Source organism: Pongo abelii, chromosome X, assembly GCF_028885655.2.
Source record: "Pongo abelii isolate AG06213 chromosome X, NHGRI_mPonAbe1-v2.0_pri, whole genome shotgun sequence".
NCBI lineage: Eukaryota > Metazoa > Chordata > Mammalia > Primates > Hominidae > Pongo > Pongo abelii.
Genome location: NC_072008.2, coordinates 21,960,879 through 21,975,848, shown reverse-complemented (window position 1 = coordinate 21,975,848; position 14,970 = coordinate 21,960,879). Strand labels below are relative to the sequence as shown.

The following is a 14,970-nucleotide window of genomic DNA, read 5'->3' as shown; positions in this document are numbered from 1 at the left end:
CTCTGCCCACATCAGCATGTATGAGTATACATGTGTAATAATTTTAATAATTTATTCAAGAGTACAAAGCAGCAAGTTTTCTAATAACTTTTTCAAGACAGTTTTATAGTTTTTTAAATTTAAATTTAATTTTTTTTTTTTTTTTTTTTTTTGAGACAGTCTCACTGTCGCCCAGGCTAGAGTGCAACGGCGTGATCTCGGCTCACTGAAACCTCCGCCTCCTGGGCTCAAGCAACACTCCTGCCTCAGTGTCCTAAGTAGCTGGGACTACAGGCGCGTGCCACCATGCTCAGCTAGTTTTTTAGTGTGTGTGTGTTTTTTTTCTAGAGACAGGGGTTTCACCATTTTGCTCAGGCTGGTCTTGAACTCCTGAGCTCAAGCCATCCTCCCACCTCCGCCTCCCAAAGTGCTGGGATTACAGGCGTGAGCCACAGCGCCCAGCCGGTTTTATATGTGTGTGTGTGTGTGTGTATATGTTTTTTGTTTTTTGAGACAGAGTCTCGCTCTGTCGCCCAGACTGGAGTGCAGTGGCGCAATCTCGGCTCGCTGCAAGCTCCGCCTCCCGGGTTCACGCCATTCTCCGGCCTCAGCCTCCAGAGTAGCTGGGACTATAGGCGCCCGCCACCACGCCCGGCTAATTTTTTTGTATTTTTAGTGGAGACGGGGGGTTTCACCGTGTTAGCCAGGATGGAGGTCTCCATCTCCTGACCTCGTGATCCGCCCACCTCGGCCTCCCAAAGTGCTGGGATTACAGGCTCACGTGAGCCACCGCACCAGGCCTATATTTTTTAAACTCTTTTTTTCCCCTTAGCATCTTATATCCTATCCTATGGCAGATACGGTTATATGAACCCAGTGGTTCTCTGAAGCCTGCTCCTACCAGCTTGCCAGAGCTAATTGTGTGCATTTCTTCCTAATTCCTCCTTCAGGAAGTGTAGGTTTGCAGCTTGAAACTGACCACTGTGCGAGGATTTACACCACAGAAACCAGCAAATGCTACCATCAGAGCTCCCTACCTTAGCCCTGCAGAGCCAGATGTTAAACATTCACTTAACACGCCACTAGATAACCCCTTCCCCCATACCTAGTCTTCCTTTTTCCTATTGCAGTTTTTCTTATGGGGCGGGGTATGGGCACTACTAGCACCAGCATGTGATGGAGACAACCCTGTCCTGTGGGCTGTAATGTAGCTGTGATGGAGCTGGGTTTAGGTCCACGACACAGAAGCTGCATGTTGGGAATAGCAGAGCTAACAAGACAGAACCTGTGTACCCAAATTACAGAGTTATCCGATCAACACTGAACTACTTATACTTGGAATGTTTTGAAAGTTTATGCCACTTATTTTTAGTTATTAGAGCAGCCAAATACCTAGTTAACACATGTTCCAAGTAATGAATTCACATTGTAAAATGTTCCTTTTTAAATTTTTAAAGTGTTGTAAATTATTAAATTCCAGAAATAGCCAGACAAAGTATGGTCTAGGACTTATCAGGTAAATGATCTTTTCTATTATATACAGATACATCATTTAAAAATACCATTGATATCAAATTATTATACTATATTTTGCTTTTTCGTGTTTTGTTTTTTTTTTTTTTTTTTTTAAAGAGACAGTCTCGCTCTATTGCCCAGGTTGGAGTGCAGTGCTGTGATCACAGCTCATGGCAGCCTTGAACTTCTGAAGTGATCCTCCCACCTCAGCCTCCTAAAATTTGGGATTACAGGTGTGAGCCATCACACCCTATTTGCTTTTAAATTTATATATTTTTGACATTTTTCCATATCTGTTCACACATATCAATCTCATTATATGTGCTACAGAGTAATCCATTTTAATTAACATATCAGCTTATTTATAAGGTATCCTACTATTAATCACTTAGGGTGTTTTAACCTTTTCATATAATACTGCAATACACAGCTTTGCTTATAATGTTAGGCGTCCAGTTAAGTAGGCATCTGCAAGGGTATGAAAAATTACCTAGAAATGGAAATGTTGGGTCAAAAAATATGAACATTAAAGCTGACCTCCAATGAGTTTGCATTATTGAATTAATTTATACTCTCATAATTGACATTTTTCCACTCTCTGAATGACACTGGATGCTATCATAATTTTACTCTTTGCCAGTCTTCTGGGTGAAAAATTAAAGCCCATTTTCTTAAGAGCTACTTATTTCTATCCATTGCCATTTTTTGATTGAGTTGTCTTATTAATTTACTAATTTGTATATGCTATTATTTATAATCTATACAGGGAGGAATTTGATCCTTTGTAACAGGTATTATAATTTTATCTTTCCAGTTTGTTGTTTGATGTGGTTTGTCGTTTTGACTGCATAGATACTTTAAATTTTTGTGTGATCAAATAGTTCCTTGTACTAAGCCTTTTCCACCTCAAGATTATAAAAGATATTCACCTGTGTTTTCTTGTACTGCTTTCATAACTTCCTCAACAAAATTAAAACAAAATTAAAAAAACCTAATCCTTTGATGCACAGGAATTTACTCTGGGGAAGCTAATTTAGGATACCACTATGAATTCCCCCCAACCCCAGCCCAGTTGCTAGTCACAGAAACAAGACATGAACAAATGAATAAAAGCCGGGATACTCAGCAGCACTGACTCCTTGACTATTTGCGTAGTCTCTTATCTCGTCAGGCATGTAGCTAGTACCAGATCACCCCTCTGACTCTGGATTTACCCATGCTGGTTAAGTGGCAATGAGGGTGGTGGAGCACACACATTTCTTCCATCTAAACAATCTCTTGCTCATTAATGATTTGTTTATAAGTACTGCAAACCTCTGGAATCTTTGTTATAAACTTTTACTTTTTCTACAGCAGGGTTTCTTAACAGGGACACTATTGGCATTTATTTTTTTTGAGACGGAGTCTCACTCTGTCACCCAGGCTGGAGTGCAGTGGCATTCTCTCAGCTCACTGCAACCTCCACCTCCTGGGTTCAAGCGATTCTCCTGCCTCAGCTTCCCAAGTAGCTGGAATTACAGGTGCTGTGCCAGCACCCCCAGCTAATTTTTGTATTTTTAAGTAGCTGTGGGGTGGTTTCACCATGTTGGACGGCTGGTCTTGAACTCCTGACCTTAAGTGATCCACCCGCTTCAGCCTCTCACAGTGCTGGGATTACAGGCAGGAGCCCCGCGCCCAGCCCCCCTGACCCTTTTTCTTTTTTTTTCTTTTTGACACAAGGTCTTACTCTGTCACCCACGCTGGAGTGCAGTGGCTCGATCACAGCTCACCGCAGCCTCGACTTCCCCAGCTCCAGGGATCCTCCCATCTCAACCTCCTGAGTAGCTAGGACCACAGGTGTGTGCCCCACACTCAGCTAATTTTTGTATTTTTGGTAGAGACCGGGTTTTGCCATGTTGCCCAGGCTGATGTCCAACTCCTGAGCTCAAACGATCCACCCACCTTGGCCTCCCAAAGTGTTGAGATTACAGGCATGAGCCCCTGCACCTGCCACTATTGGCATTTTGGCCAAATAATTATGTGTTTCGTGGGGCTGTCTGTGCATTGTAGGATGTTTAGTGGCATTTCTGATCTCCCTCCACCGACCAGATGCCAGTAGCACCCTCCCCTTTTTCTTTAGTTCTAGCTTCTGCATTGATATAGGCAAACTACTTTTTTCCTTCTTTAGAAGAGGTATTTTATTTTGCTTTTTCTATTACACAGGATGTACTTAAGTGTTAAAGTCAACATACACACAATATACGCTACAGGCAAAAAAATTACACTAAACAACAGCATCTGGTAGTATTTTGGGGAAAATAAAATGACTAAAATAGGTTTAAACTAGTACTATTAAATCACCTAATATCAATACTACATGACCTAATACAGCTAAAATGCAAGATGTGTTAACATCTAAGAATACAACCAAGATTAAAACAAAGAACACCTATATAACTTTTTTAAGCAGGAAAATACTTCACGTATGCATATAATTGTTCACTCTTTTAAAGTAAATCTTTCCCAAAGTTATCAACCTCCAGAAAAACCATACATAGACTTATTAAGCATATTCCTAAAAGTATAAACATGAACATTTTGAATTTTTTTACAATTTTTAAAAAAAATTGTAAACAATAAATGAACTTCCTATTTCTAAGAATGTGAAAAGTCCCATTTTAAACACAGTTTGTAAGAACCGTCTCTTGATGTGAAGTCTACGAAGTCTATGGCTAATTTTTGTAATTTTAAGTAGCTGGGGGGTAGTTTCACCATGTTGGACAGGCTGGTCTTGGAACTCCTGACCTTAAGTGATCCACCCGCCTCAGCCTCTCACAGTGCTGGGATTACAGGCAGGAGCCCGGCGCCCAGCCCCCCGACCCTTTTTCTTTTTTTTGACACAAGGTCTTACTCTGTCACCCACGCCGGAGTGCAGTGGCTCGATCACGGCTCACCGCAGCCTCGACTTCCCCAGCTCCAGGGATCCTCCCATCTCAGCCTCTTGAGTAGCTAGGACCACAGGTGTGCGCCCCACACTCAGCTAATTTTTGTATTTTTGGTAGAGACCGGGTTTTGCCATGTTGCCCAGGCTGATGTTCAATTCCTGAGCTCAAGCGTCCACCCACCTTGGCCTCCCAAAGTGTTGAGATTACAGGCGTGAGCCCCTGCACCTGGCACTATTGGCATTTTAGCCAAATAATTATGTTTCGTGGGGCTGTCTGTGCATTGTAGGATGTTTAGTGGCATTCCTGATCTCCCTCCACCGACCAGATGCCAGTAGCAGCCTCCCCCTTTTCTTTAGTTCTAACTTCTGCATTGATATAGGCAAACTACTTTTTTCCTTCTTTCGAAGAGGTATTTTATTTTGCTTTTTCTATTACACAGGATGTACTTAAGTGTTAAAGTCAACATATACACAATATATTCTACAACTGAGCACTACTTTAACTGAACAGGCAAAGAAATTACACTAAACAACAGCATCTGGTAGTATTTTGGGGAAAATAAAATGACTAAAATAGGTTTAAACTAGTACTATTAAATCACCTAATATCAATACTACATGACCTAATACAGCTAAAATGCAAGATGTGTTAACATCCAAGAATACAACCAAGATTAAAACAAAGAACACTTATATAACTTTTTTAAGCAGGAAAATACTTCACGTATGCATATAATTGTTCACTCTTTTAAAGTAAATCTTTCCCAAAGTTATCAACCTCCAGAAAAACCATACATGGACTTATTAAGCATATTCCTAAAAGTATAAACATGAACATTTTGAATTTTTTAACAAGTTTTTTAAAAACATTGTAAACAATAAATGAACTTCCTATTTCTAAGAATGTGAAAAGTCCCATTTTAAACACAGTTTGTAAGAACCGTCTCTTGATGTGAAGTCTGCGAATTTTTCTCCTGTTGGGACCAAACTTTACAAAAACAGTTACAGAACAAGCTATGGCATCTTAACACTATTATCTTATGTCAAGGTTTACCTTTTTAAAAACGTTTAAATTGTATTTTTACTACTCTAACAAAACACGAACCTTAGATGGGCAGGATTCATTTTTTAAAAACTCTTAGAAACAACATACAAAGCTTTGAGAGGCATATTTATTCCCTACTGCAGTCCTGGAAGATAATTCCCAAGTCTGAGAGGGGTCTTCTCCTTTTCACGGGCTGTTTTTGTTCTTTACATGCGTTAATATGTGGGTTTTCAGGTTGGTTGACTGAGCGAACCTCCTGTTGCAAACATCGAAGGGGCACACGAAGGGCTTATCGCCGGTGTGGATGCGCAAGTGTGTGCGCAAATTGAAATCAAGGGAAAAGCGTTTCCCGCAGCCTTCGAATGTGCACTGAAACGGCTTCTCGCCGGTGTGGACCAGCTGGTGTCGTTTCAGCTTTGAGCTCTCAAGAAAAGCTTTGCCACATTCTGCACATACGTGGACTCTGGGCCCATGGATGTGGAGATGTTTTCTCATGGAGGAGTAATCCCTGAACATCTTTTCGCAGCCGCTATGAGAACAAGGGACTGTTTTGGGAGGTTCTCCTTTGGACCTTTTGGGCTTCACTTTAGTAAATTCTGCCAGCTGTTTAGGATCTGAGAGATCAATGCCTGGTAACCCCTCAGGAGGAAGTTTCTTCCCTTTCAAGTACTCGGAATAATCAGGTGAGTTTTCAGCCTGGCCTTCACCCACTGCCCCTTGGTCATTGTTATCGTTAGGGGACCACATAGTCACGGAAAACTCACCCTCCAGCGTTTTGACCTGCACTTGCTTCTGCTCCCACTTCCTCGTGCCCTCGTTGGAGCTGCTGCCTGCCGGGCTGGCCTCAGTGGTGGTGGCACTCTTGCCGCTGGGCTTTTTGCTGGGCTTTTTGCTGCGGCTCTGGGTTGATGTTGATGCCGCCGAGGCCGACAGAGAGGCCAGGGTCAGCTGGAAGCGCTCGTCTTCAATGCTATCCGGGATGGCCGACTGGTCCTCCAAGTCGTTGCCTAGCTGGTTGTCTGAGCCGCAATAGCCCACCACTTCCTCTTGTGTCTGCACCATAAGCATTTCCTGGTCGTGGTCGCCATAGCCCGTGTTCGTGAAGAGCGGCTGCAGCACGATCAGAGGCGGATGGTTGTGGCCACCGTAGATCCAATTGCCATCGACATTCTCGTACTGGATGCTTTCCGTCGGAATGTCCTCCATAGGAAGGGGCTCCACATTGATGTCGTGGAGCTCCACAATATCTGCTGGGATCTCCAGGTCTCGTGCGATGCAGAAATCTTCGTTGGAGGCCATGGCTGAGAGTTAGTTAGGTTAGCAGCAACCGTAAGACAGTGGGAAAAAGAACGCTGAGGGGAGTGAGGTGGGAGCTGCAGAGAAAGGGGCGAGCTGCAGAGAAAGGGGTGAGCTGCAGAAAAAGGCGCGAGCTGCTGAGAAAGGCGCGAGCCTGAAGAAAGCACGAGCCGGGAAGCGCAGGTGCTTCTGGGATACCCAGACGCATGCGCCTAGGCAACTGGCGCGTCTGTCGGCCCCAAAAGCACGTGCACGTGTCCGCGTACACACGCACATGCCCACGTATTCACGTGCGCCACCCTGCGGCCCCGCCCAGCTGTTGTTTTTCGACTATTTCGTAAGCAGGCTCTTTACTGATTTTTTATGTATTTAATTTTAGATGATTTTCATGTCTTCCTCTCCTGTCCATCCCATATAACAGTACCTGCCAACAAAGCCTACTCCTTTTATGCTTTTTTCTCATTTAATTGCACTAACACGACATTTAATATCAGTAATAGTTGATAGAATTTGTCTTGTCCTTTAATAGGAATGCGAAGTGTTGTGCTATTATGATGTATGCAGCTATTCCTACTTTTACTAAGGATTTCTTTTTTTTTTTTGAGACGGAGTCTCGCTCTGTCACCCAGGCTGGAGTGCAGTGGCGCGCGATCTCGGCTCACTGCAACCTCCGCCTCCTGGGTTCCACCGATTCTCCTGCTTCAGCCTCCAGAGTAGCTGGGCCAGGCGCAGTAATCCCACACCTGTAATCCCAGCACTTTGGGAGGCCGAGGCAGGAAGGTCACTTGAGGTCAGGAGTTTGAGACCAGCCTACCCAACATGGCGAAACCCCGTCTCTACTAAAAATACAAAAATTAGCCGGGAGTGGTGGCTCGTGCCTGTAATCCTAGCTACTCAGGAGGCTGAGGCAGGAGAATCGCTTCAACCTGGGAGGCAGAGGTTGCAGTGAGCCTAGATCATGCCACTGCACTCCAGCTCGGGCAACACAGCGAGACTCCATTTCAAAAGAAAAAGAAAGGGCATTCTTTATCAACTTTCTTAATTTCTCCCATTGTACTTATTTGCCTGTTTAGATTTTTTTGATTGCCTCTTGGGTTAATTTCAGCTATTTTTATTTTCTTATATTTACACAGGGTTTTGAAATTTTTTTTTGTGGAGATGAGCAAACAACACTTATAATTGTTTTTATTTTCTCTGTTATCAATTGTTATTCCCCAATCTGATTGCTAATTGTCTTTAGATGCTTTTTCTCATTGTTCGACCTTTGATTTTTTTTAACAGCTTCTGGATTTAGCAGATCTAGTTTTGTTTTTTCTAATTTATTATTTTCTGCCTATATCCTTACTAATTACGTCATCATTTCTTAATTATTTTACAGTTCTTTTCTCACTTAAGTTTAATACTCAACTAATCTATTTCCATTTGTAATTGCATAACTGCCTGAGGCAGTGCATTTTTCTTTTAGCAGAACTTTAAACATTATCTCAGTAAAATGATTTCATCATCATAATTTTTAGATCTACTGAAATCACAGGTTTGAATTAAATTGATCCAAGGTGTGATTAAGATAAATTTCTAAATTTCAGGTAGTTTTTACTTAGTTTGCTAGTCTTCTCTTGGGAATTTACTGCGACTTTAAGTCCCATGGGCACTTGAAAAAATATTGTCATCTGTGTTCATGGTATAGAGTTTGACATACCTATTTTTACCTTAGCCTAACTTTTTTATACTTATCTGCCATATATTAAAACGTGAGTCTTTTTATTACCTTTCTGTTTCTTCTTATACTTTTCCCATTTTTGTTTTGCTTTGATGGTTTGTTACTTGATACAGTAAGATTCACAACTGTTATATTTTCATTGTGGCTTATATTCCTTATTATTGTTAAATGGCCCCCAATGTCTAATATAATGCTTTTGGTCTTATTTTCTGTTCCCATTTGCATGTTCTGCTCATCACTTTACTTTCAATATTTTTGAGTAATTATTTAGACATATTTATTTTATACATCACATATTTGGGACATGTTTTAAATACAAACTAAGGGCATGTTTCTTTCAGTAGGTAAGCTTATTTCAGGTTTATATTTATTGACAAAATAAATGTGTTTTGGTCTTAAATTCATTACCATGGTTTATCTTTTGATATAGCGTCTGTTTTCTTTGATCTGTGTTTCATGCTTTCACTGTGATAACTTGAGAAGTTTATGTGTGTTTTTAGATCTTGTAGTATTTACATTTATAATCTTAAGTGATATACTCAAGCCTCTATTTCTCGATTTATCAAGTTCAGGCAGATGTCCTCTCCACTATGAAGTTGAGGAAATGAGTATTTATATTTCCCGTTTTTGTTTTTCCCACCTTCAAGTTTTTTTTTGTTGTTGTTGTCGTTGTTAGTTTGAGAATTCTAACTCCACACTTGCTTAGCCTCAGTTATTCCATTGAAAGTGATGCAGGGTTGTGATGGATTTGTCTTATGTCAATTTCACTCAGCTGGAACTGTGGTTCCATCTCCAAGGGATTCTGTTTCTCTGATTGAACTCTGATAGTGCTAGAGCTCACTACTCATCCTTTCATAACCCTTTTTTTCCATTCCTGGATACTTTTGATTTATCTCTTAGTCAATTCTTCGTATTCTCCCTTGATTTGATGCAAATTTCATTCTATTTCAGCTGAGTTGACATTCTTCATAGTTTGTGATTTCATGTTGTGGACAAAACAAAGTTTTCCTCTGTTTTTAAATTTTTTAAAATTAATTTATGTTGTTTTTAGTTGGTTTTAAGGAAGCAACTGGAATGTAAATTATTTTACTCCTCTACTTTTGAAGGGGTCTTATAAACTGAAGTTATTAACCAAAAGATAAGATATTGTCATTTGTGATATATTTTCCAAAAAGCACTAACCATAGAAAATCAAAACGAAAACCACAGATGAATATTAAAACAAAATTAAGTCTGTTACCTGCACAAAATATCCTTAGCTGCTGGACTGGCGATATAAGTTGCAAATGAGTGGTGAACAGATCAACAAATGCTCCAGGATAAATAATGAAGAGAAAAATCCCAAAACCATTAAATCGAACTTGTTCCCTAAGAAATCACATAAGAAAATGGAGTTTACTAATACTATTATATTTATCAAATTAATAGTGTACATAATCTTAAAACTTTTCACTGTAATTTGAATTCTTGCTTAAAAAACAGAAAGTCTCTCTGAACAGCCAAAAAATTATATCTATACTATATATAATCTTAATTTCATAATAATGCACAGATTTGGTTATCTGTGAAATTGAATTTTGTAAAATAGGGCATACTGAAATAGACATAACTTCAAAATTTTTAGAAACCAATGTGTTGAGCAAATAATTGAAGTTAGTCACATATATACAGAAATGGCTTTTATGAGAAAATGAAAAACATTTTTATGGTTTACTCTGAACTATTTTCAGAGAAGGACACAGGAGACAATATAATTCAAGTAAATTACCTAATAACTTGTGTTTGTCTTAGCAATTATAAATAATGGTGGAGATTTATCTAGGTGTAGTCCTATCAAGCTAATGTTAAATAAGTATGTTTAAACATGCATAATGCTCAGATTGTCCTTAAGAGAACCAGTTTTTTCAGCAGATTTTGATCTCCATATTAAAAAAAAAGAGAACCATTTTTTATCACTTCATTTTCCAAAAATTAGTATTTAAGTCTCATAAAACCAAACAGCCCCCCTAGAAAAAAGTATCACCTAAATATATTGTGCTGTTGCTTAATACTAAATATATAAGACAACTGTACAGTTCATTTTTTTTTCTTGGCAGTTGGGATTTAAAAAAAAATTACCCAAGTTATTTTTACAAACATACTGTAAATTGTTAAGCTGTTATTAACGATGTGTCTATAGGTAAAATCCTAAAGGCTGCAAAGCATTGAAGGAGATTTAAAAAGAAAAAAAAAAACCCAGCAGCCACCACTTTAAGCCACTATTGTGCACATCTGTGTAACAGTATATGCTCTGTCAAGATGAGGATTTATTGCCAATAAATAGACTCTTGTTCATAAACAACTGGAAAGTAATAAGAAGTGATTATATCTTCTCTGCCAAAACAGAGGTTTTTAACCTTTTCTCTGGTCCACACACCAAAAGGATAAAACACATTCCTATTAGCATGCTTGCTAATTATGGCTGTAATTATCAATGGAGGTAGCAGGGGAGTTATGACTTGGCCTTCTCCCCATCATGATTTTATATGTGTTATAGGCTTCTAAATGCTTAGGTATAGTTACAGTGATACATTTGGGAAGCCAAGACCAAGAACAGGGAGTGATACTCAAAGCTAGTCCCAGGTCTCTTCTTATCTTCCACTTGGGTTTCTAGATAGACTATGATATTTGTTAAACCCAGTGCTTTCAGTTTTCTTGCGCTAGCCAGCAGAGGACATAAGCAGAAGCAGGAAATTATTTCAGCTGATAAGTCAAATAAAGTTTTAAGGTGAGTGGGTTTTGAGTACAGTGGTTATCATTCTCACTCAATGAATAGAAAGACTGGCTTTCAGGACTTGGTAAAAAAACTTTGAGGCATCATGAGGATAACCACACTGGAAAAGGCAAAGGATAGAAAGACCCTGATTACAGATATGTCCATGGTTAACGGAGCATATTCATCAACATATTAATCTTCTCTATAAAAAAAAGAAGCTTCCTCAAAGTAACAAATGATGGCTATGCACTAGGCAATAGCCGCAGAAAGAAAAATAGTGAAGTATCAAATGTAGATTTTAGTAATAAATCCTCCTAAATGAAAAGCTTTTTTTGCATGTAGTGCAAAGAAAAAGGTAAATATCATTACCTAATAGCTGCTATCCCATGTCCAATTTCATGTACAACACCACTAATGAGAACTGCCGCGAAGAAATAGGTCAGTTGATTGACAGGTAAATTTATACCAGGAACCTGTTCATAGACACAATATAACAGCAATTATCAGTGGGGGTGCAGGGGAGTCCCACTTGGGCACTAAGTTACATGATGTTCATTCTGTATTAAACCTTCAAGCTGAATGTTCTGCAAACTAAAAGTAATATGACAATGGTTCACTTCTCCATTTCTATCATAATAAAAAACAAAAACACTATTTCATTTCTCAAACTAGCCAGTTTCTCTGGAACAAGCACACCACCAATCTAAAGAGAATGAGAAACACCAGGTTAAACAGTTGAAACGTTAGCTTCCTGGAGTCTTCACCATGGGAAAGAATGAGGGAGCCCAGCAAAGTGGCAAGGAATGCAGGATGACAGTGAAGTAGGCAGCAGCTGACCCAACCTCAAGGGCTGGATGCCTGATTTGGGAATCCTTGTTAAAATTCCTAGACCTTCCTCTGAATTGTTATTGCAAGGTTCCAAGTACTTGTGTTGATTAATATAGGAACTCCATATTATTAATCAGCGAGTTTCATTTTAATATCCTCAAGTTATAGGTGAGCTGGTAATGAAAGCTGGTCTAATAGGGATCCTGATCAGTGTGGGAGCACTATACCCTTCTATTCCATCAGTTGGTCTACTATGTTGGTCAGAAAAATAGTGTGAAAGAGATACACAAATACATTAAAATTGAAATTTAATGTTGAAATTAAGGCATTTGGAACATACAGACATGTTACAAACATATGAAGCAGGAGTTGTCTTACAATCCTGCTCCTAAAATGTGCAGGTATATATTATTGCATACACAAGGGAAGATAAGAGCTGCACAGCAAATTTTTTTAGATAGCAAAGATATATTCTCATAAGTAATCACTCCCAAGTTATGTCATCTGTTAAAGAGAGACAATAAGTTAGGCTAAGTGGGACACACCAGGCTCAGGAATACCATTTACATACTGAGAATCTATTTCTTACAGTCCAGGAGTTGGAACTAAAAGGTATCCTTCTGGAGGAAATTTCTGCTTTCTTTTATAATTATTATATTAATTATAAAAAATATGTTTAAAGCAAGAAAACTGGAAAATTCAAAGCAAAACAGAAGCCTAAAATTCTGCTCCCCAAACATACATACACATACAAAACCATTCCGAACCATTCTGATGTATGTCCTAGTCTTTTCCTGTACACATAATTTTAAAAACTATACTTTTATTATAAATCTGGTTTTGAAATTTGCCCCTTCACTTAACAGTGTCACAGACATCTTCCTATGAGTATTTTCTATTTCGATATGATTTTTAATAGCTACACTGTGTTCTATGGAATAAACGGGCATTTAATTAAGTTTCTGCTCTTATAAATAATGTGATAAAGATATTTGGACACACACACCTAAATATTTTGGAGGAAGAAATTCTTAGATGAACATACTTGCTAAGGGATTGGGTTCTTGAGGCATATTATGGGTTTGAGGTCCTGTCTCTTTTTTTTTTTTTTGAGACGGAGTCTCGCTCTGTCGCCCAGGCTGGAGTGCAATGGCGCGATCTCGGCTCACTGCAAGCTCCGCCTCCTGGGTTCACGCCGTTCTCCTGCCTCAGCCTCTCCGAGTAGCTGGGACTACAGGCGCCCGCCACCACGCCCGGCTAATTTTTTTTTTTTTTGTATTTTTAGTAGAGACGGAGTTTCACCGTGGTCTCAATCTCCTGACCTCGTGATCTGCCTGCCTCAGCCTCCCAAAGTGCTGGGATTACAAGTGTGAGCCACCGCGCCCGGCTGGTCCTGTCTCTATCTCTTAACTAGCTAAATGACCTTGGGAAAGTTGGCATTATTCCTCCAACATTCCTATTTTCTCATCATTAAAATGGAAATAACCACATTTGCACAAAAGGGTAATTTTGAGGATGAAATGAGCTAATCTTTGTCCAATGTTTAATGTTATGCCTCACAGAGAGGGTAGTAAATGCTATTATTACACAAAATTTAAAAGATTTTGATACATGTCATCAAATTATACTCTAAAAGCAGACCCTTCCATAACCTTGGGCAAGCTGATTTTATTCAAATCTGCCATGTGATTTACATTTCTTTGACCATTTGTAAAGCTGAACTTTCCCCGTACTTCTGACCATTTTTTGGTCCTTCTGCGAGTTGCCTACTGATAACCTGACTTGTTTTCTCCTAAAGTATTCAGCTTTTTCTTACTGATCCGTAAGATCACTTCAAATATCAGCACTGGTCCTTTGTAATACATGACATAAATGTATTCCACAGTTTGTTTGCCTTTTAATTTTACTTTGTTTTTAGTTTTTGATATGTAAAATTTAGGTAGTCAAATCTATTAGTATTCATGGTTTCCTACAACACCAAGAGTGAACCCTAATGTAAACTATGGGTGGTAATGACCTATTCACATTGGTTCATCATTGTAAGGGGGAAATCCCTGTACCTTCTTAATTTTGCTGTGAATGTAAAACTGCTCTAATAAAGTATTTAAAAATAAAAAATAAAGGTGTTACTGTTACATAAAAAATATTCATGGTTTCTACTATTCGCTCTATGTCTTCCTCATTCTGTGCTCATAAAAATGATAACCTGGGTCTTTTCTTTCAAGGCCTTTTATGGTTTCAAGTTTTAATTTTAATTCAATTGGAATTTATTTTTATGGACACAGAGAAATCTCATCTAAAAAGCTTCCTTTAGTAACTGAAGATTCAAACAATGCTGCTTGAATCATTTTCTAAATTCCATTAATTCCAAGTGTCCTTTCTCTAGTTATGAAACTAGTTATAATCATTTTTGTTGTTGTTGTTGTTTTATTTTATTTATATATTTTTTTGAGATGAGTCTCGCTGTGTCGCCCAGGCTGGAGTGCAGTGGCGCAATCTCGGCTCACTGCAAGCTCTGCCTCCTGGGGTTCATGTCATTCTCCTGCTTCAGCCTCCAGAGTAGCTGGGACTACATGCGTCCGCCACCACGGCCGGCTAATTTTTATTTATTTATTTATTTTGTATTTTTAGTAGAGACGGGGTTTCACCATGTTAGCCAGGATGGTCTCGATCTCCTGACCTCGTAGTGCGCCCACCTTGGCCTCCCAAAGTGCTGGGATTTCACTCTTGTTGCCCAGGCTGGAGTGCAATGGTGTGATCTTGGCTCACTGCAACCTCCGCCTCCCAGGTTCAAGCAGTTCTCCTGCCTCAGCCTCCCAAATAGCTGGGACTACAGGCACACGCCACTACACCCGGCTAATTTTGTATTTTTAGTAGGGACGGGGTTTCACCATGTTGCCCAGGCTGTT

The 14,970-nt window shown here is 39.4% G+C and overlaps 1 protein-coding gene across 4 annotated transcripts in view; it reads right to left on the bottom strand.

Annotated features, from left to right (window-relative positions):
- The window catches only part of LOC100454671 (membrane-bound transcription factor site-2 protease-like), a 46,286-nt gene that overhangs the window by 22,573 nt on the left and 8,743 nt on the right, over window positions 1-14,970 (bottom strand). For 2 of the 4 annotated variants that reach the window (XM_002831449.6, XM_054544399.2), the window contains exons 4-5: window positions 11,603-11,706; window positions 9,719-9,846 (exon numbers count right to left, since the gene is read on the bottom strand). In XM_002831449.6, coding sequence (XP_002831495.1) covers window positions 9,719-9,846; window positions 11,603-11,706 — 232 coding nt within the window. Of the gene's footprint in view, window positions 1-3,645; window positions 6,764-9,718; window positions 9,847-11,602; window positions 11,707-14,970 lie in introns of those variants that run through there. The other 2 variants (XM_009234648.3, XM_009234649.3) reach the window with 2 other exon arrangements.